The following is a 25,806-nucleotide window of genomic DNA, read 5'->3' as shown; positions in this document are numbered from 1 at the left end:
GCTGGCACGGGCCGCAACGTTCCAATTTCAATTTTCGCGTGTGTATTCAGGTTAGATACATCGACGAATAGATGGACGAGAATCACGACCCTCTCCGCGTGTTTGAAATTGAAATGGGTCAACATTGGTCGAACAACCAGATGGATAGGTCAATCGTATCATTTTCACGGTCCCGTATAGCAACGTTAACGTTATTGTTTCGTTAAAAAAAGAAAGAAAAAAAGAAAAGAAAAACCGCGACGATCGTTTTCACTGGAATTATCGAGCGTGCATGGGTCATTGGCTCGGACGTATACCTCTCCGATTGTCAGACTGTGTGGAGGATTTTTACGAGCGAAACGGCGATTGCGCGACAATGTAGTGCATTTACCGCAGCCTTTAACAACCCTGTGATTCCATTAGAATCGTTGATTTATGTTCGACCGATAATGCGCGAACGGCTGTCTGGACGTCTCTTTCTTCGACGAATCGTTTAATTCTTTTCTTTCTTATTCTTGCATTTTTCTTTTTCTCCCCCTTTAAAATACTCGTACGTAGAAGGATCGTCGATACTCTATATTCCTAGAATGGTATCAGAAAATGGCTATCACGTGCTGCTACTTCATTCGCGATCCAATTTCGCTTCAATTTCTGCCGCGAATTGACTAGACGGTCCATCGATATTCGTTCCGCGGCAGAGGCATGTCTTTTTACTCTAAAACTTGCTCGATTGTTTTTCATCTCTCTGCGTGTTTGAATATTTCTTCTCCCCTCTCGCTCGTCCCCTCTCTTTCTTTTTTTCCCCCTGTCCTTCTGTCATCCCTACCAAGTAATTTCCCTGTGGCACGATTTGCATCCTGTTTGCTGGCAGGCGGTCGGTTTATTTTTCGACGACGAAAGGGTGGAGGACTACGAATAACTTAATTGCATCTATCGGGGCTCCGTCTCGGTTCCGGTCGCCGCTTCAAGAGGTTTGCATGCAAATGAACCGGCGAGATTAAGTCCTTTGTGTTATTCGGCTCTGATAACGAACGTGTTAAAGGACTCGCCCGAAACGCTATAAATTAACAACTAGATTAAACTGTCCATCGCCGAAGTCTCCGTGTCTTGTCGCCACGCGGCTTTGCATTCCAAAGGATGTGCTTTGAAACACACGCGGCACGGTTGCGATGGGTAACTGCGATTTATTGTTTATTCTAAAACCTTTAATTGAAAGAGGAACATCGATGAAAGGTACGCAATTATCGGTGTAAAATCGTATACCGAAGACCTCTAGGTCCCTAACTTTCTAATCCATCGAACAAATTATGTAATCAAAATTACATTAGGTTGTTGAGAAAAGTCGTAGCGAAAGTTAAGAAAGATTCAGATAAAATTGGACTATTTCTCATCTGTAACTTCACCGGTCTTTTTTTCAAGCTATTTCTTTTTCCAATAGCTTTCACACATTTCTATTCGGTTAAGTTTCCCAAAGACTATAATAAATAACGTTAATCATGTTACGTATATCGTGAAATCGAGAAATTTGTAACAAGACACGTTGATCACTTTGTATGTCGAAAAGATCGTACGGCGTTATCCTCCTATACAATTTTCTACGCATTGTCTCTACGTCCCAGTCTCGCGTTACGTCTAATAAGAAAAAGGGCTTTAATTATAATGGATTGTTATGCCTCGGAGAACGAGCAGTTCCTCAATTAGACCTTTATTTTCGAGATAATCAAGAACCGCACGCGCAGGTTATCCTTACGCGTTAAAGTAAATCTGTTCGTTAACGTTGGTAAACACGGCCAGTAATGAAGCTGCAGGATTAAGCACTCGATCGCTCGTTATAACGAACGTGTTAAATGACTGCCTTGAATTGCTATAAATCGCCTACTGGATGAAGCTATGTATCATGCAGCGGGACGCGTACCCGTATCATTCGCAGCCTTCAATCGCGATCGAAATCTCCGCGATAAATCAGTCCGAATGATATAGAATCCGGATCGAGGTTTTCACGCTACGTTAGAAACAAAGGGCCCATCGCTCGTTTGCCAATAAAATTCCCTCCGATTTCCAAGTAAATCGTATATTCTCTTTAACGTTGAAATTGCTGGTTTAATAGAGGTGGCAGGGGTGGCGATTGTTTATTGCATTTCCTCTATCGAAAGTGTCGGGAAGAAGAGGCGTACGACAGAGGGGAGAACATTAAACGCGTCCAACCGAGGGTAAAAGTGTTGCTACGTGGCGAAGAACAAAGGCAGTTAAATAGATCGAGGAGAAGTGGATTAACGCTTCTTTTCGTTAAAAGACACCCTTCTAGGTATCGAACTCTCGACCCTTTCGCGTTCTTCAGCCTCCATCTGATTAAAAGTTAGTCGATACGCAAATTGCTTCAGGAACAGTCGAATCCGATTTTCAGCATGTTTCTTTATTTTTATTCTCGTCACGATTACATCGAATATTTTCTCTTTACTTCTATCAGTGTAGAGAATAACGTGTACCATTCGCTATAAACACATTTGGTACGTAGTTTAACTTTTAGACGTATGATTAATTTGTCTGCAACGGTGTACGAAGTTGTTCTATTGAAACAGAGAGAAGAAAGTGAAAGTGCGTGATGGTACATGGCACAATATATATTGTGCTAATACAATGATAATAACAGAAAGAGCGAATAGTAACAATAAACTAAAATCGTACGTAATTAAAGAGAAGACACTTAACACGGAACAAATACCTCAAACCGATTTATTACGATACACGAATATTAGTAAAACGTAAAGTTGATGAAAACTGAGTCGTTGACAAATCCAACTAATAATCAGACTGCGGATGTTTATGCGTGTACGAGAAATTTGCAACTGCGAAAATTTACAGAACGCGTGTAATATGAAAAAACGTATCGGATATAAAAGTTACAGCAGACTATTTTCAATGTTTAGTAGGTGAGACAATTTTTAGTTAAAGTATCATTGTTTTTCAGTACGCTTGATAAAAAATATAAATTTGCACAAACGTGCGCGATCTGGTTAAAACATATCGAAAAAGAAGCAGAGTAAGGGAAAAACATTTTTCACCTGTTCACTTATCTACGACAAAGTTCCGTCAAATTTGTTAACACTCCCCTTATTAGAAGTTCGATCGAGTACAGATACGAAGAACATCAAAACGTTGATACGTTTAATTAACGCCGACCACTCGAGACGTCCCTATTATCCGAAAATTCACCCTCATCGTCGTTCCATGGGGGTTACACGGGTATTCTCGTGTCGGGAGCAACCCCGGCTGACAGCGTTGGTTGGTTACGTTGCCTAGAACGTGCTTGGACAATCAGTGGACAGAATTCGGTCGTAATCAACACGATTACACTGGCCACCCACTTAACTCCCAGCAAATGTCGTTAATTCTCGGCAAATTAACCGTTCCGCTTTCATAAACGGAAAATCGAAATATTACGAGGTAAAGGAAAACACCATAATGAACGCGAGGGAACCGAGAACGATTATCGATGCACGATGAATATTTGACGAGCGATTTCGAGGCAGATTTTGACGCTCCTCCGTTGTTTACCGAAATTCTTCGATGCCAATTCCTCCTCTGATTCGTTTGGTCATTAACTGCTGGGAAATGAAGGGTTTCGCAAACAGAATAGAATCGAGCGCAACACGTCGAAGCATTGGGAAACTAGTTGGGCAGTTGGAAAATCCACTTCTCTCTGTCCCTGATGCATATTCGCGTTCTTCTTTTGCCACCGATGTTTAATCGGCCGGCATACGGACAATTTTAGCCTATGATCGACCCCGCGATCGATCTGGTTGAGACAAAGGGCGTGCAATTTTTGCGTTTCAACGACGCGGGACAGCTAAACGAAGGGTTTTCGTTAAAAGCCTGCCAGCCAGAGAGGTTCGATCGATGAACGTTAAACCGCGTCCACACGGAGCACGTTCCTTCATGAGAAATTAAATTAAAATTGTTGGTGGAGATGCGTTTCTGAAAAGCGAAGGATACGATTGCAATTTGCAATAATAACGGTGCAAAATTGCTAAAAGACCGTGCTTCGGGGGTCGAACGATCCGGTGTACCGTGCAATTACGATTCTCTTGTGGAGAATCATCGGAATGTACCTGGTGTCCCGTACGGAACCTGGATGTAGCGAACACGAACGATCGATCGACCGACTTTGTAATCGCTGGAAGGAAGAATTTAATTACACCGTATAAGGTGGCGCTTAAGTACAAGCGAAGGAACGAGCGTGGCGACGACGAAATGAGAAAGGAAAGAGGATACCGTGTAACGGGATAAGTGCCAGTGTCAGGAGTTGTGTAATCGTCCGCATGAGAAAGGTCGGTGGTAGCGAACGGTGGAATCGTTGCTCCGTAAACGATGGATGCGCCGCGGAAATTCCGATGTTCCTCGCAAAACGCGCCGCGTCGACCAGATTTCAGCGATGTTCGGCTCGACGATCGAACCATTCGCTCGTGGTACGCGTAGTTTTTCCCCTGTTGGCTTCGAGCGGGCAAATAGCGACCAGAGTTAGGATAAACGCGATGTTTTTTGCGCTTCTCGCCTGTACCGCTCTTTATAAAGTTATTTTTTACGCAACCCTGTTTGACGTTTATTTTTTGTTGCCACGTGGTTTCGAAATAACGGCAGATTTGTGGGACGCTGCACCGGTATTTAGTTTCCAAGCTCTCGTGTTCGTCGTTGACGCTCCGTTTCTACTGCACGGCTCGGTTGACCACACGATGCTTTAAAATAACTGTTTTTTGTCATAAGCTCGATATAGCTGGTTAGATGGTTCGCTTCAATATAGTTAGAAGACTGTTTAATATTGTAATATAATATTATTTGAAAATTGTTGGAAGATTAATATTATTTCGAAGAAGTTTGCTTCGATATAGTTAGAAGACTGCTCAATATTCTACTATAATATTATTCGAAGATTATTGGAAGATTAATATTATTTTGTAGAAGACTGCTTAATATTATAATATAATATTATTTGGAGGTTATTGGAAGAGTAATATTATTTTGAAGAAGGCAAATTTTTAAAGCATACTTTTCTTATCTAATATATGCACAGACTATTTATGGATCATACAGAGGATGATTCTTCGTGCAACGATAAATACGTACGTTGCATTGAGTAATCGGTTCGTTCACTGCTGTATACGTTTGCAAGAGCGTTAAACAAATTCAAAGGAAACGAAGACACGCGTATCTGAACTTTTACAATGCAATAGTAGCTGGAAGAATTAAGCGATGGACGATGTTAATCTACACAGGACTCGATAACTTTTTTACGTTAAAGCAATCGTTTCAAAGTCCTGTATTATGCAGTGAGAGTTTTGAAAAATGTTTGTAATAGACGCGACTATATATTCGACAATTAGCCAGCTTCGCTTCGAAGTAGTTAGGCTATTAAACACTTACGGTGGCAGCCATTAATGCATCCCACGCGCATTTCCCCTGCGGCCACTAACAGGAAGACCCTCCCAATATAAGCAGGGGGCCAGATCGTCTAATGGTAACTATGTAACGGCCTTGCTGCCGCGGTATCTTCCGGTTACGAGTTTCCTGATGCCAGCTACGAGCAGGTCCGATCGTAAAAGCTCAACTTTTGCCGTGAAAAACGTATACAGCCCCAGTCCTTTTATGATCAGTTGTTTGCACCATCCCAGGAGAAACTTACGCTTACTTTAAGGCCAATCACCTCGAGATGATAAATAATTCTTCGACATTTTGAAAGATATACTGACAGACACGTAATTTCAATGTTCTTTCTCTCTCTGGTTCGTGCGTACCTTTTCTCTCGTCTCGAATGAAAATATTAGGAGGTCGTGCGATAATTTCGTGTCTCTTTCACAGTCTTCTCGAGGTATTCGTTTATTTATGGGCCATTTTACATCAAATGCGATACAAAAATAGACACGGTAAGTAATAAGAACTGATTGTGCGTTTCGAATTGAACGTTCGAAAGAAAAACATTTTAATATTACAGTCGAAATCCTATCCATATCCCGTGCCACTTATTTAGGTCCGGGAATTTTATCGTCGGAGAAACACACAGATAGATAGAAGGCAAAATTCGTTAGTTGATTCGTGGATACAGCCGTATTTCAACGTATCAAATTTTTATATCGTTCTGATAGAAAAGTCCTGCAAATATCCTCAAATATTCTGTGACACCCTGTACATTATAGTTTCGCCCTTTGGAAGCTCGTTGTTAACGGCGTTGGTGCCGTTTACAGAGATTACGCGATGCAGGCGTGGCTCACAGGTAATTGAATTTTTTAATGAGAGGCGTAGAAGAACGATTTAATAATCGTCGGACGACGTAAACCCTCGTTCGCGAAACGAACGTTTTTAAGCCGACGTTTCACTGTCGTGATGGCTTCCCACGTGGAAATTCCTATGCACCGTGTAATTTGCCGTTAATGTCCCGCTTTTACATATCAGCCCTGTGATATTAAGAGCGTAGTGCATCAAAGGCCGACGAAATAATAGACATTCCGTTACCTACTTTCTCAGCCGACACAACGACAGATCGCAGTGGATTCCTATGACAACAATTCCTCGGTAATTTTTCTCACAAGAACCAATTCTCTTGTATAATACAATTCGCTGCGACATAGATTCTCTCTACCATCTTGCCTTCTTTGTTCTTTTTATCTTCGAGGACACTTTTTCTCTAGTTCCATCGAGAATTTTTAATTAATTCCCTCTCGAAATTGTGTTTGACTGTAGCGCTCGAAGCTGCTGTATTTCCCCCGTATTTCCTGGGGACGTGCTCTTTCGCGGCTCTTCGCGAGAAGCACCCATCAGACTTTTTGGCATAAAACAGAGTGCTCAACGTCGACGCTGTTTTATTTCCCGACGTCGCGTCGGTTGCAGGGAGCAATGATTTTCGACCACGCCGCTATTTCACACTGCTTAACTTTAAGAAATGTCAGCGTTGTCGAGCTCTCCAGCTCCATCCAATTCCGAAGCATCGAATGCAGATGTTGGTGCGGCTGAAACTTTCTTTCAGTGGCGTACTTAACCCCTGTGAAGAGGCATTTTCGCCTACAGTTTCTCACGAAAGTGTTCAAACTTGTAGAAACTTTTATGCATATATTATGCGTGCCGCGCGAAACATTTTCAAATTTCATTGGCTCTCGTGGCACGGCTATCGTGATTATATTGGTCAAATTCGAAACAGATTCGAAAGGACCATTTTCGAAACTTATTAACGTATAACAATTTTTTTTTTTAATAAATAACTCCTATGTATATACATTTTCAAATTGGCTTCGAATTTGACCGATGTAATTACCACAATTGTTTTACATAACACAATGTACGCATAAAAATTAGGAAATTCACTATTATAGAAATGACGAGCGTTGGAATACTCTCACGAGCCACTCTATTCGCAACCCTTGCAGAAAAATCGAATATTCCGCCAATCCTTATCCCACGTTACAGTTCTTTCCTCCCTCTGTCAGTCATCCTGTCTACTTGCAGTCTGGTAATGCTAAAATTGGCAAACTTTCTAGAAGCTCGCACCACGAGGCAGGATTTCAACCTTATTCTTATTCCATCCCCGAAGCGCTTGTCATCAAGTATTTACTAACGATCGCATCCCCTCCGATCTATTATTTATGAGCTGGTCAAACGACACGAGAAATCGAAGCCCGGTCTCTTTCGGATGATAAACTCGAAATGGGACTCGGCAAGGTAGATTTCATCTGGCCGCCTGTGGATATAAATCTCGTTTGCTAGAAATACGCCCTAAATCGTGGCTTGACTCGCGTAAGATTGAGGCTTCACGTGCCTCATAAATATACTCACCGGTCGAAGAACCGGAAAGCAAGCAAATCTCTGGATTGTTGTGTATAAAAATTCCTCGAATATTTTATAGCGTTTGTCGGTCAATTTGCGACCATTGATTTAAATGTTACAGACGCTAAATGACATAATCAAAGGGTCCGTCTGAAAGTTATTCTCGTCGATTTTTATCTCTTTCGATAGATTCGATCTTTCTGTGTGACTACCGTACGTATAATTTATAATTATGAGGAAGAATTACGCCTGATTAAATACGATATTTTGAAAATACATTAAATTAGAGATATTTTTTAAATTTAATGTCGAAATGGAGAGGCTTGGAAAAATTCAGCCAAAGTGGATTTCATTACACGAGCCACTCGTTTGCCTGATTATTATTATTATCAAGCACTTGTGGAATTAATCAAGCGCAGAACCGTAAACATAATGGAAAATTACAACGTGATTGCGCGAATGACCGAAATTTTCGTGATTGCAATACGCTCAAACGATCGGTGTTTATCGTCTAACGTAAATAGCGTATCTGCGTTGACAGTTGCCAAGCATCGTTTAACGTGTAAATTATAGCGAATTACTAGCTTCCGAAGTTTGATTACTGCTGTATAGTATTTGCCGAACTTGTCAGCGTGCCGGACATTCCCAGAGACGGTTCCCGATGTCGTCTATTTCGCGTAGAGTAAATTCATATCATCGTTTTGCAAATTGAACGTGATCGTAACGTTGTTTTATTATCGAATAAAGTAAATCACGCGTTGCTTCGTCTCTTGATGAACTAGATGGCGGTAGATTATATAAACCTTTTTGTCACTGCAGATTTTTTTTTTTTTTTACAAAGAGACCTTTCTTTGCATCGGACTCTGTATGAAAGATGAAACCGAAAGATAAATTCTGATTGTTTTCACTTGAAAAAGAATGGTCAATATTCTCCGAACATTGGCAAACAACCGTGCAAAAAAGATCGATACGAGAAGTTGTATGATTTCTGTGGAAAAAATTTGATTAAAGAAAAAAAAAAAATACCTTTTCAATAGACTGCTCGCAGTATGTCGGTATATTTCCATAACATGAAAAAGAGGAAGACAAATAACGAGAGAGGTCGTATGGTGCACTCAAATAAATGAAAAGTCGTGTTCACCGCGCGTATCGTTATTGCTTAGCAAGGCAAGTTTCCGAGGTTCTAGTACGGCACTTTTTTAAAAGTAGTGTCGCGCATGCTTGTTATATACAATCGTCTTCCCACCTAAGATAGATGTATCTTGGAAACTTGGCGATGTCTGCGAAGATTCTGGTACGACGCAGCAGAGAAACTTGCTCGTAAGAAACACGCGAAGTTTCCTTTGCTCGACGAGTCTGCGAACTTCCGCGGAAATTTCATTTATCTTCGTTTGCGAACGCGATATCGAACGTTCGATTTCGGAAGCATCGTCGTCGACTCTGGCCTGCATTACACGCACTGTCCCAGCCACGTCAAATGTCAGAGCGGCATTCGAAAGGGAAACGCGCTCTTTAATGCCAACTGCTTTCAGCACGCTCTCGCTTTAGCTCTTTACGGTCCTCCGTTGTGTCGAGCTAAACTCGACGATCTACGATTCCTCACAATTCTAAATCCTTCCATAAGTTACTAGTTGCCAACATTAAAGAATAACCTTCAGCAACAAGTTTGCTAATAGAACAAGTCGAACTTTATATTTTATAAATTATCTCGGTATCTTATTTAACAGCAAAACGTACGAAACCGTAAAAAATGAAGTCTGTATAATCTGGAATTTCTAGCTCAGATATTTATTAATATCATTAGTATAATAAATTATCATGGATTCAGGTTTCGAAAGTAACTTATTAAGTATGAACCAGTTAAAACGAAACGTCAAGCGCTCTATGGACAGAGCAATGGAAAAAGCCTTTTCACGCTTATCGTGTCTACGAAATACCGTAGCGATCGTTATCACAGGTTGCTGGAATATCGCAGAAACCTGGTAATTTCTGGAAATCGGTTGTTGCGTCAAGTTGAAGGATAGGAAATTAAATCATCGAGCAAAGTAAAACGCGTGGGCATATCAAAGGAGACGACGTGAAATATAATTTAGGACATAGCCGATCGACGAGACTTATCGACGCTGACAATCCGAGTCTTTATCCAATGGGTAATCGACATGGAAAATTTCATCATCCGAGAACAAGGAGAATCGTGACCAGTGGAGACACAATTGGGGCAAATCCTTAACGTAGTCGACCCCATGAACGTATTTCTGACACTCGATAAGACAAGTAGTATATCGATCGTGCAGCGATTATGTCACCCATGTTCTGACACGGTGCTTCGTATCGCCTCGTTCTGCTCCATCATCCGGAAAAGAATTCGTTTCCTCCTTCTTCTTCTTCTTCTTCTTCTTCTTCTGCACGCAGCACCGACCTTTGATACGTTTGGCAAATTTCTTTATACGTTGCGCGTGTTCTGCAATTGAAACTTCTCGATCTCGCGGAAGCCGTTAATTTTTGATTAATCCTCTCATAGAAATTCCACAGAATTCTTCGTGAAAGGATATTAATCGCTGTTCAACCATATTTCGTATTGCAGAGAATAGCCATATTTCAATAGCAGCGAATACATGGACTAGTTAGTAACATTTTGAGGAACGATGTTGCGTGAAAGAATTAAGTAAGCAAGTAAAGGAACGAATGTAGTAACGTTTAACCGAAATTTCGTCAAAAGGAGAAACTTCGTATTCATTTTTGAGCCGTTCGATAGTCGTTGTTTAAGTGCCGTAAAATTGAGCAGCAGAAACCGAGCGTGTTGCACTCGTACTAGGTTGTCCGAAAAGTGTTTTTCTTTCGCAAAAGTGTTTTTTTACAACAGTGCACTTTCATACAAACGTGAAACCAAGTCTGTGAAATTTCGCTGCGTTTATCTCGACAGAACAGAATAGGTCGTACGTAATTCGACAAAATAATATAAAACAAAAAATGTACCGCGTCTATTATTTCCTTATAAAACGAAAGAAACTTTTCAGACAACTTAATATAATAATATCGTTGTTCTCAGCTGTCGACGATATCTCGGTTTGACGATATCCTAAGAAATAAGTGAAAAATCTTAGGGGCTAAAAAGTAGGCAACCTCGAAGACCACAGAAATGAAACCGAATCGAATTAGCTGGCAAACGTGTGTCTGTGTATGTATAATATGTAACTGTAAATGCGACGACGTATATATACGATTGACTCGTGTTAGTTGCAAGCCCCTCGCCATATCTCGTCGCCTTTCACTCGGCTATACTTCGCGCCATTGTGCAGCAGCGAGTTGCGCAACGATATTTTAGTTCTCTTGCATTGCAAAACGAACGTGTATAAATATATACATACATGATAGTTACCGTTACACTGCCATCTTGTCACATTTCCATCTACTTCGATGATAAACTTCGTATGTAGTTACTCCGGATGAATGACGATCTCTGAATGTCTGACGATGTCATCGATCGCGTATTTCTCTTCTCTCGTCGATCGTCAATCACGACCAAGTATTAGGTTGCTGAATAAATTCCGTGCTACTCTTACTCAACACAAGCAAGCTATCGATCCTATTTAAATATATCATTGGAAGGGAACGATCCTTTAAGTGCAAAGATATAAGTTGAATATTGAAAAGAGCGACAAAGATACCAAATAAAGGGTGTCGTTAAAGTACGTCAGATATGACAATAAACTCGTAAGATGAGACTGATTTTTAACGTTACTCTTTTACAAGAAACAAACGGGCAAACGATCCAAGTCCTTGAAATCTCGAATGGATCAAATTAGATCTACGGACCAACGATTTTCTTCGTACTAATCGATGCAGAAATATCGTAGACTCGATATACACGCATAGAAAACGAATGAAAAAATATTCGTTATATTTTCGTCAATTAAAATAGGATAAAATCGAGACATCTTCGATTATCATCTAAATCATCGTCAATCGATCGATCGATGTTCGTGTATTCCTGCAGTTATCGGAATCGTCGGGTAATCACCAAAGATCGGCATTTAATGGCAATTTCACGTAACAGCACCGAGAAACGTCGGAGATTGCACCGGTCGGTTGTCGGTCTCCATTGGCCGATCGTTCAGCATCGGTTATGAACGCGAAAGAACAGAGCCCCGTTCTCTTACACGTTGTTTTACAGCTACGTTGTAAGTCAAAGCTCGCGACTAATGAACCATTTAGCCGTGAAGCAGCACCGCTACGATGGAAAGTCGGAGCTCGTCGATTCACGATGCTCGTGTCTTATTCAGAACGACCATAAAACCCGGGGGCTGATTTATTTGCCAACCGACCTCGCAAAAATACGTCCACGCGTCGACCGGATTTTAAATCGCATCCGTCCATACGCGCCACTATTAAAATTCATTCCGCACGGACGATACCATTAAAATTTAATAGCTGGCCGGCGCACGCGCTTCTGATTCAGCCCCTTGTGTCGAACAGCCCACTCTTTCTCTCCCCGTCGATCCCTCCTTCTGCCCCCTCACGCTTGCATCCCGATAAATCCTCCGAGAAATATGATTCTCGATTCTCTCGTGCGAAACGAACGCATTGTGAATGTACGCGTCATTGCACCGCCATTTGACGAGGCCAATATTTCTGGACAATTCGAGAATTTATTTCACCGCCGCGTTAGTAGCCTTTTAATTCTTCCAATGGACGCTGGATCATTGTTGAGCGTCAGACACGTTATTCTTCGACGATCCATGAAACGTGTACGAAAGATTATAAATCATGGTCTAAGAATCATCGTCAATAAACAATAAAATATATTTAATTGGCGAATCGGAAAACGAGTCGCAGCGTTGAGTTTTCTTTGCAATTAAGCGACGACGCGTACTGACTTTTCTACAGATACGCTTTCCTTTTTTTATAAATTTGCATTGCGCTGATGCGTAAGGCTCCTTTTTCTCCTAAGAAACTTGTTTCTTGACACTTACACGGTGACGCTATTTAATTATGAATCGATTGTTTCGACAAGCTGATAATTTTGCTTTTCGATGTAGCAAAACAGCTGGTCGGAAAGTAAATTTTGACCGGGAATCCGTCGAGGCTGACAATCAGCTCGCGAAAATCGATGAGGCATTTTAGGCCAACCTCTCGCGAAATTCAGCTCGTCCAAGATTCGACCGTCCTAAAGCCGAAGCACCTCTTGTCTCGTTTCGTCCGTGCAGAAATTCATTTAAGTATTCCTCGGCGATATCACGAGGTTCATGCGATGATTAAAATTTATAAGGTAGCTGCCGGTTCCTTGGTAATCTGCGACGAAACGATCGATTCGCACGAGCCTTCTTTGCGATACAGCGTGATCTTAAATTAAAGTATCGAGTTTAGCGACACGCAGGGCTGCATGCAATATCTTGCCCAATGGACTGAGATTGTACGTATAATAGCTCCTTTTTTCTCAAACTTTCGTGTATTCGTTCGACAAGACGTTCAAACATATACTGTGGCTGTAAAAAGTAACGTAGTTGAAGAATACAGTGGCAGTGTACGTATATTCTCGACGAATATTATGCTTATGATCCTGAACTTCGAAATCGTCCGAGCATCGCTTGATCGTTGCGGGTATTTTTCACAGCTGGCTATCTTACTGCGCGCTACTATCTCTGTAGACGTTACCATTCTATATTAACGGTAAAAAAGAGAAATAGGCTACCAAACAATGGACTTCCTTTCGATAATAAGATTCTCGGAATACAATCTGCTATGATAAGATTGGAACTTGGAAATTTTTCTACGTTTGTTGAAGCAATCTTACGGATTACCGAATGTCCTCAAAGAAATCGTATGAAGGGAAAATTCCAAATATAAAAGCAATCGTCGAAGAAAGAAAGGAATGCCAGCAATAAAAAAAGCCATAATAGATACCAAAGAATGAATCCCAATGATTAAACAAGGGAGGGGGGGGGGAGAGGAATTTCAGCGACGTCGAGGAACGGAATTCCAAGAATATAAAAAAAGGGAGAAATTCCAGTAACGTGAAAACTATCGAGGACATGGAAAGAAAAATTCTCGAAAAATTGAAGAACTTCAAGAATACGAGAAAATAATTCGAACAATGAAGGAACAATTAAGAACACCATAGAAGAACTTCCAAAGACAGTAAAAAAGCGCTCGTAAAAAACAGTGGAATGATACCAAAGGAGGAATCGCAGCAATAAAAGTACGGTACAAGTTCGCCAGTAAGAAGTTGCTGCAATGAAAAAGGAAAAATAACTCCAGAAATGGAAAGCTGCAATAAACGGTATCTAACGGAAAAAGAATGTCAGCAATTGAAACAACAAGTAACACCATAAGAAGAGAAGAATAAGGAAAGGTGGCGGACAGAGGAAAAGTGAAGTTTCTACGAGTGAAAATACAACGGATGGGTTTCAAGATGCGGAATTGAAACGCGAACTACGACCAATCGCCAGTGTATATAAAATAAGAGTCGACGTTCGCGTACAATCCAGTTCACGTCGAAGCAAACTTGTTTGGTATTCCCTTCTTTTCCCTTTGACCGCATTATCGATTCCTCGGTGCCGTTCGACTCCGCTCCGACCGATAACTTCGATAGCTTCGATTACGACCTATCGATCGCAACATCCTTCACGAGTACCGTCGTTCTGCCCGAAAAAATATTTTCACTCTCGCTGATACCATCGACGTTTATGGATCCGTAGATGAGAATTTAAGGCCAGCATATTTCGCGGAGAGCTGTGCTCGCTAAAAGATCTTTGAACAGCTTATGGAAGCCTTAGAATCGTATGGCTCGATAGTAATTCTTTTGAAACTCTGTCAATAACGAACGAATTCCGCTACAAACGATACTTGGTATTTTCAAGGATGAATCGGCTTGTCCTTGAAAGATGGCTGGGATGTTTCTGACATAAAAATTTCTCATAGACTCGACGATAAATTGTACGATAAGTTGTTGTCAATCTTATTTGTTAAAATTGTTCAGTTGATATAATGTAATATAATTATCGACTGTTAGCAAATTACATTTAAAGAAAGCAGGTATCGAAGTGGAGTACAAGGATTAAGTCAGCACTAACTCGATCATCGTGGTTTCACTTCGGAGCAGCAAAGTAACTGCAGTTGAAGCCATTCTTATTGAATCGATGGAATAACGACCAAAGCCATGAAAGTAAATGGATTTTCAATTTCTTTCGACGCACTGCTTTCGATAATTCGCCACGGTATTTGCAGTATCGATGACGCGGAAGAATATCGAAATAAAATACGTTCATCAGCGGCTCTCGGCTCTGAACGTTGCTCGAGCGTGATCTTCGAACAATAGCGCATCGAATAATGCGACTTCCTGTTATGGCGTTCGCTTCCTTTTCATCCATACACGGAAACCGAATTTAGTTTTTCCTGTTATAAACTTCGCCGATATCTCTTGATAGAAAATCGAGGGGACAGGAAATTGATACTATTCAAACGAGAAGTTACAAGCACGCGAATTGCGTATCACGCGGCGAATTGAATTAATACTCGTATAAATATAAACGATCTCGAAATACCAGTGGTTTTATTCGGAACAACTGTGAACCATAAATCAAAAGTTTTCCAAGCTCGGATTAAACTCTTCTTAAGCGTAACGCCAGATGCTCGATGGAAGGCAATCGCGTTAAATCCGACTTAATTATTCGCAGATAAGAGACAGGTTGGTACCGTTAAAGTTGTTAAAGCGTTCATTAGCATGTTCATCGTTGACTTACGTTAAAACTGGAAACACTGGATCGCACGAGAGCAGACCTTGTCACAACTTTCTATCGCCACAGACCAGATACGGGTCATCAACGCGACGCGCAACATCCTTTCGTGACCCACGGCGTGATTACAAGATCAAACTATAAACGCTTTGTTAAATCGCTTCTTCCATTCAATAGTTTCAGAACCAAAGAATCAACGAACCTACGTGACGTACGCTGCCGCGCACAAGATAATCCTGAGTTTCAGCCCAAAGATTGACCATCGTTCGATTCCTGTCTCGCCACTCGAAACTTACACGAACCTCGGTCGAAACAACCGAACCGATGATGGCCCAGCCAAGGATCGTGCGTAGGGCTCTGTAATCTGATACATCCCAATTGAACAAGTGAGATCCACTGCCGGTGGGAAGAACCACCGAACAGGATTACGAAGGACTAGCCCCCAACTGAACGAGTGAGCTCCACTGCTGCTGGGAGGAATCACCGAACAGGATTACGAAGAATATCAAATTACAAATCCTATGCTCGTCTGAGTACCGAAGTACCGATCGGGCAGGACTGCGGATCCTCGCCTGGACTTCGCAAGTACCATCGGCGCGATAACGATTCTCGCGACTCAACGCGAACGACGAACAATCATCGCACAGTCGCCAAGACACAGGCATCCTTGTGACTTACGAATACAAGGAGTTATCAAGTGCACGTTGACCCGCACGCATCCGGAATACGCGCGAGCGAGTACGCCACAAGGTAGTTGGAAGAAACTGGGCGATCGCGAACCGATAAACCGCGAGAACAATTTGTTGTATGTGCTAAGCGAGAGGAACGAGAGAAGAGATTTTTGGTTTTTCTTCTAAGTCAGATAAGCGTATCATTGTACGAGATGGGCTTCACAATGGACTTCAGCTAGGTCCTATCTTAACCGAATCTTATAATTAACACTCGACGATGCACGCATCCTACGACGGGTGTTAATAGTTTATTTATTAACTAATAACTGCGAGGGTGCAGGACAAAAGGAGGAAGTGATGTAGAAAGAAAACTAGAAAACGATGTTACGACAAAGACGGGCGTCAACAAAATAGAATACAAGATATATAAGATAAGTGAGAAATAGTTAGTAGTTAAAATTCCATTAATTTGAATACAACTACATAAATACATAATATTAATAAATGTAATACTAGCGTGTGGAAGAGATAGCATAGAATGTGTAAGTGTATAAGTAGGAATAAGGTAAGCCGGAGGTGATCCTAAGTTAACGGAAAGCAAGGATTGTCTATAAATACTTAAAGCTGGTAACTGCAGTTCAGCCTAGAATTTAAATATTATAAATTAATACTTTAAATATTGTGAATTAACAGCCTAAATGTTACAAATTAATAGTTTAAACGTTATGAATCGGTAGCATCGATGTTAGAATAGGATTGTATAGTATTGAATTGTATCGAGGCTTATGCCTGTTACAGTCTTTGCGTGTATCCGCAATTTTGCAGATTTTCACAAATTTTGTAGAATTCTTTTAAAGGATTTTTGCGACCTATCCTAATATTAGAATATTAGGATTAGGATATTATTGATATAGATATCAATTTATTAATTTTCTTTGCTTAATTCCAAAGCATCCACCGTTGTTGCTCAATTATTTATTAACTATTTAAATCTGTGGACATTGAAAACTATTCCGACCGCGTCTAATGGCTAGACTTTAGATTCACCTTCCTTTTCGCTTAAACTTATTCCATAGAAAGGAGAATTTTACGTTTCTATCGTCTACAAATTTCTTATTCTACTAGAAATAAACACCACTTAATTGTAACTTTCTGCACTCTGGGTCCAGCGTAACACGGAATTCCCCTAACACAGAACGTATCTGCAGCGTTACATAATGTCCCACAATACTGACAGTAAGATAGACGTTGTCACAACTGTCTTGCCACGATATTACGAAATACACGTCCACCTCCATTGGCTACCATTAAGCAAGGATTTCGTCACTTTCTCTGCGGTTTGGAGCCACGTTTCCGATTGTTTCTCCTAATTGTAATCGTAATACCGGCTATTATCAGCCTGATCGCCGCGTAATTATTACGCCTGATGCGCTCGGATTCGCAGAAAGAAAGTAGCCGCTGGTGAAATTACCGTGCGCTATCTTGCGCGTAGTCTCGTGCATTTTAACTAGAAATAATAACGCTGGCTGCGAAAAGGCGGAGAAGGAGGCACGGTATTAACAATACGCTCATCGGCGGCACAATGAAAATCCCGGTCGAAAATACGGTGGAAAGTATCGCGAAAATCCCGCTACTTTCAGTCGTATTTTTCCGACGTTCATTTTGCACGAGCTACGTGTCGCCGTGGCTTTTTTCATGTTAAATGCCGCTGCCTTGCATCATCGCCGATTTTGCATTGCCGCCAATGATCTCCTCGTGCAACAATTTACATAGGAATCCCGGTTGCAGCGTCTTTTTTTGTCAGCTCGGTCGCTGAAGGAAGAAAAAGAGAGACGAACCGCGCGCGAGCTCGAAGGGAAAAATATTTAGCACGCGGGAAATAAACCGAGGCATCGTGCCGTAAAATTGCGTCGCCCGAGTTTCGCGAACCAACGGCTGCCCGCTTTGAACCGTAATTAAGCGTTGTTTTCTCGAACTAAGTTCGCAAGGATTCCGCGCTCTTACATTGGTCGCTATTTTTTCCAGATCCAATTAATTGAACGAGCACGACGAACGTCGTTCGATTTACGTAGCTGCCACGGTCGAACAGTTTTAATTTTACTGGCGCTCCGCGTGGCTTATCTAAATTCGCGGATCTAATAGATGGAAAAAGAACAACACGTTTTATAGTTTTAATTATTCGATAGTTTAACGCTAACCTTACCAATCCTGGTCAAACGACCAGCTTCAAAATTAAATAAAAATTGTATATTCATTGTTCTTTCGTTTGTTTATCTAACTTTATGTAAATTCTCATCTGACTGATCGATTCCTCAATTTTTGTTAGTATAAGAATTTACGTAAAGTTTTTTTACATAAATAACAATGAATGTACGATTGTAAATTAAATTTTGAAACCGGTCGTTCGACCGATAAACTATGAAAGGGTTCGATTACACGGATCACTTTCGCCAATTTTCCTCCATTTTCTTCACCCTTCTTTCGTCCTCAACATGCAAACGCTTTTCAAACGAAAGAAAGTGACTCTGAAGAAGGCGACTCGAACTCGACCTCTTTTAATTTTACGCCACCTAGCATTGATTACGAAGCTTCGTACAGAATCAAATCCGCATCGACGATCGATTACGTTCACGCTCGGTATAGCGTGCTTTCGTACGCTAGTCGGCGTGTAATTTCGTAATCATTGTCATCGTTGCAACCGGTGATCCGTAAGCTCGACCACCGATCACAACCTTTTCAAGGCTTCGAAGGAGGGGCCTGGTTCTCTTGCGTATCGCGTGTACAATTATTATCGTTTCGATCAAGGTTGCCTCGCTTATGAATATTCTACCGTTCGAATCGTCACGCCGTACATTGTACAATATCAAAATTAAAAGAAACCGGTCGCCTTTTGCGTCACTAAGAGACTAGAAACTACGAACTCGATCGAGCTGGATTTTACTCTCGTTCGATCTTATGCATACAGTACATGCGAGTGATCGTAAATTCTAGCAACTATCAGCAATTCTCGAACAGGTTCCTGCAAACCTCTCTACGCTATCTTTTCTGCTTATCGAGAAAATTATTAAGTCGAGCGTGTTATCGACTCTTCCGGTTACCACTTCTAACAGGTTGCTGAAAAGGTCAACTACAGAAAAAGTAACTTTTCGTAAGCCGAAGGCGAAGCTTAGCTTCGCTGCTACTGAAGCATAAAAACATAGGAGGAAAACACGATAAATCACATTTCACTAATCGCATTTTAATATATCGTCGGCTACTTCCACATCGAAACTCTCTTTCTGTTTGATTTCGAGATTAGATACGTGTCACTATCGCCGACATCTCATCGTGCAATACACATTCTCATAAATTTCTTCGTCACGAGAAGGTAGTTCAATCGCAGATTCAAAAGGACGGTGTTTCTAATCGTCGTTTCTCTCCGTGTCTCGACACGTGCAGTTAATCAGGATGATTTCCAAGTAACTCGCACGTTAACGTGTTAATTGTAATTATGCGTATACCGTGAGTTTAGACGTACATTAAACACTGCTATTTGATTCTAGCGTTAAATTATCGTCGATTGTTTGGATAAAATGACAGAACTGTCGATAGTGAGAGAAATCGAACGATCATCTGAAACACAGGTAGCTTAAAGCTTCGCGTTTCCTTACATTTTCTCACAAAATCGAACGAAAGTCTAGCGTCGTGGCTTCTGTTGCCCAGTCACACCTGGATCTATCGGGTGTCCGTATCGTCCAGCAGCCATTCGCCAGGTTTCCCCTACTACGATCGTGTTTGATGTCCCACGGCAAGCCGCTCGAAGCGGTCTCTCCCGCGCCTTTCTTCGCGCTGCTGCACCGCGTGTCAGTTGGAAAGCAACCGCGGACAATAACTGACAAGCAACCGGTCAGCCAGCCAGCCGTTCTGGCTGCGAAAATCGCGTTCCTTTCCTTTCTCGCCAGCGAATCTAGCATCGCCTATATTCCATCAAAGTGTAGCAAATATGGCGTGTTCTCTGCTCGTGACAATGTGAAGTATACAGCTCTAAGAAATGGATGAAACGCGTACCAGTGCGGTGAACAAGAGATAAGAGATAAAATAGAAATAAATAAGTTTGGTGTTTATTGCTGGTGTTTTCATAGTGTTGTACGATGATCGCATAAATAATCAAACGTGTACATTTATAAAAAGCAAGCAATTGGTGGGAGGAAGCAGCAGGTTTTTTGATCTCGCGGCCCGATGATCGATGCATCTACGTTTCCAGGTACAATGTCCGATTTCGAAAGAACGATTCGAGGTTGACGTTGCGGAATGCAGAACGAACGGGTTGGTCGGCGGGAGAAAGAGAGAGAGAGAGAGAAAAAAGGAGCATAACGCCTTGGTAAACGCGCGAGCTCACGGGGAAACATATGTTATCAGGATTGCGAGAGACACGGCCGATTATCTCGCCAGGTTGACGATAACGTGCGTTTCGAATCGCGCACGATTTATCAACGTCCGCTGTCCCATTTGCGTATTTCTGCGTCCAGTTCTTTGAAACGGCCTCCACCGTTCCGTGACGCGTTGTTTCTTCGCAGGATCCCCCCTGTTTCTGACAGTCGAGTGTCCTAGAAACGTGGTAGGGAATTTCGTGGACGTTATTGCGCGCTCTCAGCATGTGACATTTAAATGTCAGCGGAGAGGCCATTTACCGTGTGCCGTGGTGAGTCGGTTTCAAGATGTTAAGCACCGTCGTACCGCTTCTTGCGCGTGTACACTTGCTTCTGTCGTTGGTCCGTCGCTTCGGCTACCAGATATTTCCGAGGAAAGGGATCGCGTCGATGGTATCTTCGCCATGTCTTGTTCCTCTCGCGAGCAAACGGATTCCTGGTAATTGTTTCAGCGGGAGCAGGGTCGGTTAAACGATCCGACGACGTCTCGGACAGGACGTAGTCGTCAGGATGAGTAAGGTAGTATGCTTTCGGGCACGGTAGGTTAATTCTCCTATAGTTGGCGCACTATTTAGAGCATAAAATGGCCTGTGTGGCTTTGCCTGGCGCATCTAGGCGAGAGAACCCGCGTGCAGGACAAAGAGAAAAAAAAAGACTGCTTGAAATAATTATTGTTCCCTGATGAGGGTCCGAGGTTTTCTCGTTGGCGGCCCTACCCGTCCAAAAATGGTTAAAGAGAAAGAAAAAAAAAGAGAAAAGGCAAATCGATCCGCAGTAGCAGCAAAGAAGATATATCCGTGGAAAGCAGTAGTCGTGCTCGTGCATCGGCAGAGGAAAGGATCAAAGAGACGCGCTCGCGTTCCTGTTGAAAGTCGTAAAAACGTGAGAAGATGCTTGCGAGAGGAAGGAATCCGACCGGAGTTTCGTGGCTCCGTAGCGAGCCTGTGAATTTTCATAGAAAAAGAAGCAAAGCGAGGCCGAGGGTCGCCAGTGGAAATGAGTGAAAGTGGTCGTTACTTAACTCTTGGTTCGTCTGACGAATGAAAAGCGCTCCTTCGGCACTGGTAATTAACCGAGAAAATATTCAAGGATCGCTGTGCGCTGTGCTGCGCCTCGTCTCCTTTTTCACTCGACAGAGGCCACGCTTTTAATCTCCGCGCGGAGCTCTCTGTCTCTCGTTTAGCAATGCAAAAACACAGAGCCCCGATCCCGTGTGCCCTGAGAATAGAGAGGGAAAAAAGGAACGCTGGTGTATATACGTGGCAGTCATTGACTGTCGTTTTAAAAGTCCCGAAGAAAAATGCCGACGGAACAAGCGTCGAGACGCGGAAAAGCAATAAAGTGGACGCTTTAAAGTTCGCCGGTTGACATAAAATTCTGCACGTGAAATACGGTATTCTCTTTTAGGAGACTTTTATTGTGCATCGCGCGATGCCGGTCGCGCGTTTTTGCAATTAACGTTACCGTCGTAAAGGAAACAAACACGGTCTGTTGTCGGCTAATTACGATCGAGATCCGAGGAAAAATGATCCTTTATGTACAACGGGCGTTTCCATAAATTTCAACGAATTGGAACCCGCGTTGTAATTCTCGTGGAACAGATATGTTTAATAAAATTAGGTATCCGTAGAAAATTTCGTCCCATTCGAATGCAAATTTTATCTCTTACGAAATGTCGCTGTAAATAGAAAAATAGTATCGAGTCCTTCGACCAGGCAAAAGAACAGACATGGCGAGAATAAGCGAGAAAGACATACTCTATCGTAACGTTTCCCACTTACTTTCGCCATGTCCATTCGCTCTCCTCGTCGATAAGCTTAAATCGTTGCAAACTCAAAACACGGTAATTTGCGGGATTGGTTCATTTGAATTTAGGCGAAACAGGTCTATTGCTAGTTTTCCACCGCGCACTATTTCCTCGACTTCTTAAAAACACGCGTCATGGTTCATCGGGCTCGTACTTTTCCGAAACGTGTCGAATGGCGAAGAAAAATCGCGGGGAGAAACGAGTTTTGTTCGAGGTGATCGCTTTATCGCGTATCCGTCGCCAGTTATCCGCGCCACTCAGCTCGCTCACTTTCACTAGCAACGCGCGGAAAGAGAAAAGGGATCGACCTGGCCGAATCGCGTTATATAAATTAGGCATTTCTATGGTAGCGCGCGTCGCCTGTTCCGTCGTTTCCCCGAGGATACCGGCATTCGTGTGTCACGCTTGTCTAACTAACGTTAAAAAATCCTTACTGGTTTTCGTGGCGTGAAAAATTGCTTTCCGTTTTGCGGCAGCAAATTAAGGAAACGAACGAAAAGTGACTGTTAAAAGAAAAGAAGAAAAGGAAACACCGAAACACCGTGAAGCGACGCATTGACTCAAATAGCAATTAGACTGAATACAAATAGTAGTAATCCGAACGATCGTGGTCGAGCAGTGGCCGTCTAGTCGAAGGCTCGAGCGAAAGTCACTGACCGATATTTTTTTTATCGGCTGATACGTGTATATTGTACGGCGAGTTACGTCTGTGTGCACCGGTGCATGCGTGTCTGCGTTACCTTTTTTCTTTCGTGCCATTAGAACGTTTCCTGACGCAGGAAATGTAGCTTGAACGTAGAAAACCCACGTACGAAACGTGTCCTATCGAATGGACGAGCTTTCGACGTTCCGCTGCTAATATTCGCCAACATTAACTACCACGCCAGACGATACAATCGATGCATAAAAACGCGCGTTGCTGTTGCTGTTGCTCGCTTCACGAGTTTAACGATGCACGTTTATGGAAACGACGGCCGTGCGTCGATAATCGTGCAAACACATTCCACGATGGAATCGCAACTACCACCGTGGACAATTATTTCCTACGTGCGTTTTATTACGCCTATTGCCTTTAGTACGCCTCGCGATTTATTACTTGTTTTTTTTTTTTTTCATCGATGGTTTCTCGCGGCTTCATTTTTATTCGACGTGGAAACGTGAAATAGGATAAGCTAAGGTTAAGAAATGGATTTCTTGGAAGCCTAACCGATCAACTCCGCGTTGTATTGATTTTTTAATATCATTACGTACATTCTCTGGGAAATTTTAAGCAGATAAAGAATTTGAATTTTATATTATTTATATCATCGCGTTTCTCCACTTTTCACTCTATGCAGTTGATCAATGTGCCTTTTGAATGGTTCTTATTTGATTCAAACTAACAAGGGAACATCCTCGATCCATATATTCCGAAAATTATGCAACTTTGGAAATATATATACAGCGTATATGAGTACGTATGTATGGGGATTTTTTCCCTGTTAGTAATTTGCCGTCTAACTTGTTAAATTCGGTTACGAACAATTTTTACCCGATGTTCGTTCGAAGATAGGCAAAGTTCGAAATTGAGTTTTACGCTATTGCAGTTTAGATTACGCGGATAAACCTACCTTACTGTACAGGGCCCGTATAACATGTACGAGCGAGCACGAGATGATTCGTTGTGAAGAAATAAGAAGAAAATACAACGTTTTCATACAACGCACTGTTTTCGAGACGATGGAGTTTCGAGATTTATCAAACATATCCGAACTCGGTTAATTTCGAAAGGTCGACAAAAGGTTATTCTGCATGAAAAAATAGGTGAAAAACGTAGAATAACATTTTTCCACCAGATGCTTCGTTCCCGAGAGAAACAAATGTGAAAAATCATCGGAAGGGGAACATATTCGAACTGTATTTTTTGGAAATTGAAGCCTCAAGCGGAGAAATTATATTCGACGTTATTTACTTATTTTCGGATACGAAATAATCTGTGAAAAATGATTTGCTCATATCCGATCGGTAATTAGCCAAGTGCAGGTACAAGCTTGACAAGTTTCGAAACTCGATTTTCTCAAAAACAAAAGCGTGTCACGCGAAAAGATTGTACTCGATATCTCTTCCCTATTTTTTTCATAAGGAGTCGCCTCATGCCCGTTTCTGCGCGTTATTCGACCGGATCCTGTGTTTGAAAAGAACTCGGATAAAGATATACCCGGTGGTCGATAACGAAGCATTTTACGTTATTTCGCAAAACGCGAGGCAGAGAAAGCGGCGCTTTCCTCGTTCAATTTCCCTCGGTTACGCGTCGATTCGACCGGTTGTTAGGCCATTTCGAGATGCGGCAGGTGCCGGTAGGCCGAAGAAACGTTAATTCTAATCGTAGCAGCGCTTCGCGAGACGGCACGCTCGGCGGTACCGTTATGCCAGCTGCCGTTCAAAAGTTACACAAGAAGTTATTGTACGTCGTAATGGGAGCTTCCGTGTGTGTACGCTACACCGTGGGCAGATGCATTCCACGCTGTTCTAGCAGCTCTAGCCAAAACGAAAAATTTCCGGCATTCACCGCGCGTATTCCCCCAGTAAAATGCCAGGGATCCCCATCTGTGAGCTGTAAAACGCAGCCGCGCATCACGAACGCGTGCTCGCCGTAATGAAAGTCGCTAATTTTTCCTGCGATTTTACCCGCTTCATCCCCGCCCCGTGTGTATATACCGAACGTGCATATACTCTATGTAGAAACGTGAACGACACCGTTTCAAAGAATGCCCGAGTTTCGCCCGAGACTCGATTCCGTCTAGCGTTCCTTCTCTCCGCTTAGAAAGGCGTCCGTCTATTCAACCAGCTCGACGTGTACGTACATTACAGCTCATAAGTATTCGAACTTTTTGATCGATCCCGTAGTAAGAACAGTTGGAAATTTGTGCAAAGCTGGGCAATTAACAACAGGTTTCTAATTACAAGTAGTAATTACTACGTTTCTCGTAGAGCCACCGGATATATCGATCTAAAGAAATAGCAACGATATATTTTAGTATTTACCTATCACACGTACTATCGTGCGAATGTAATGTAATCTATGATACTGTATGTCCATGTAAATCCTTTGAAAATAACTGCTAAATGTAGAATGTTCCGCAAGAAACGGTTGGTACGTGAATCTCGCTTAATTAATGTTAATCCGCGTTGCCGGTATTAAGTATTCAAGAGTGTTAGAAAAAGGCGTATTTAATTCTACAGGCGAATGCCAAAATAGTTTCGAAGCGGAATTCATTACGCAAGATGTGAGAATGAAGATTACTCTTCTGTAACACAGTCGTGTTTTTCATCTTTGGTCTTCAATTCAAGCGCACCTTGTCGAAAAGAAGCAAGTGTCCGGATACTTTTGAGCGACAGTGTACACGAACTTACCT

General features: G+C 42.1%; 1 protein-coding gene across 5 annotated transcripts in view; it reads left to right on the top strand.

The window, feature by feature from the left end:
- Window positions 1–25,806, top strand: part of LOC117216331 (serine/threonine-protein kinase 25) — a 115,445-nt gene that overhangs the window by 51,357 nt on the left and 38,282 nt on the right. The window contains exon 1 of one of the 5 annotated variants that reach the window (XM_033462967.1): window positions 20,343–20,438. The exons of 3 other annotated variants lie outside the window; for them this stretch is intronic. Coding sequence is in view for 1 of the 2 variants with exons in the window: in XM_033462971.1 (XP_033318862.1) it covers window positions 20,421–20,438 (18 nt within the window). In the remaining variant the exon portion in view is untranslated. Of the gene's footprint in view, window positions 1–20,342; window positions 20,439–25,806 lie in introns of those variants that run through there. One more of the 5 variants, XM_033462971.1, reaches the window with a different exon arrangement.

Source organism: Bombus bifarius, unplaced genomic scaffold, assembly GCF_011952205.1.
Source record: "Bombus bifarius isolate JDL3187 unplaced genomic scaffold, Bbif_JDL3187 scf7180000010271, whole genome shotgun sequence".
Classification (NCBI taxonomy): domain Eukaryota; kingdom Metazoa; phylum Arthropoda; class Insecta; order Hymenoptera; family Apidae; genus Bombus; species Bombus bifarius.
This window is presented reverse-complemented; position numbering and strand designations above follow the sequence as displayed.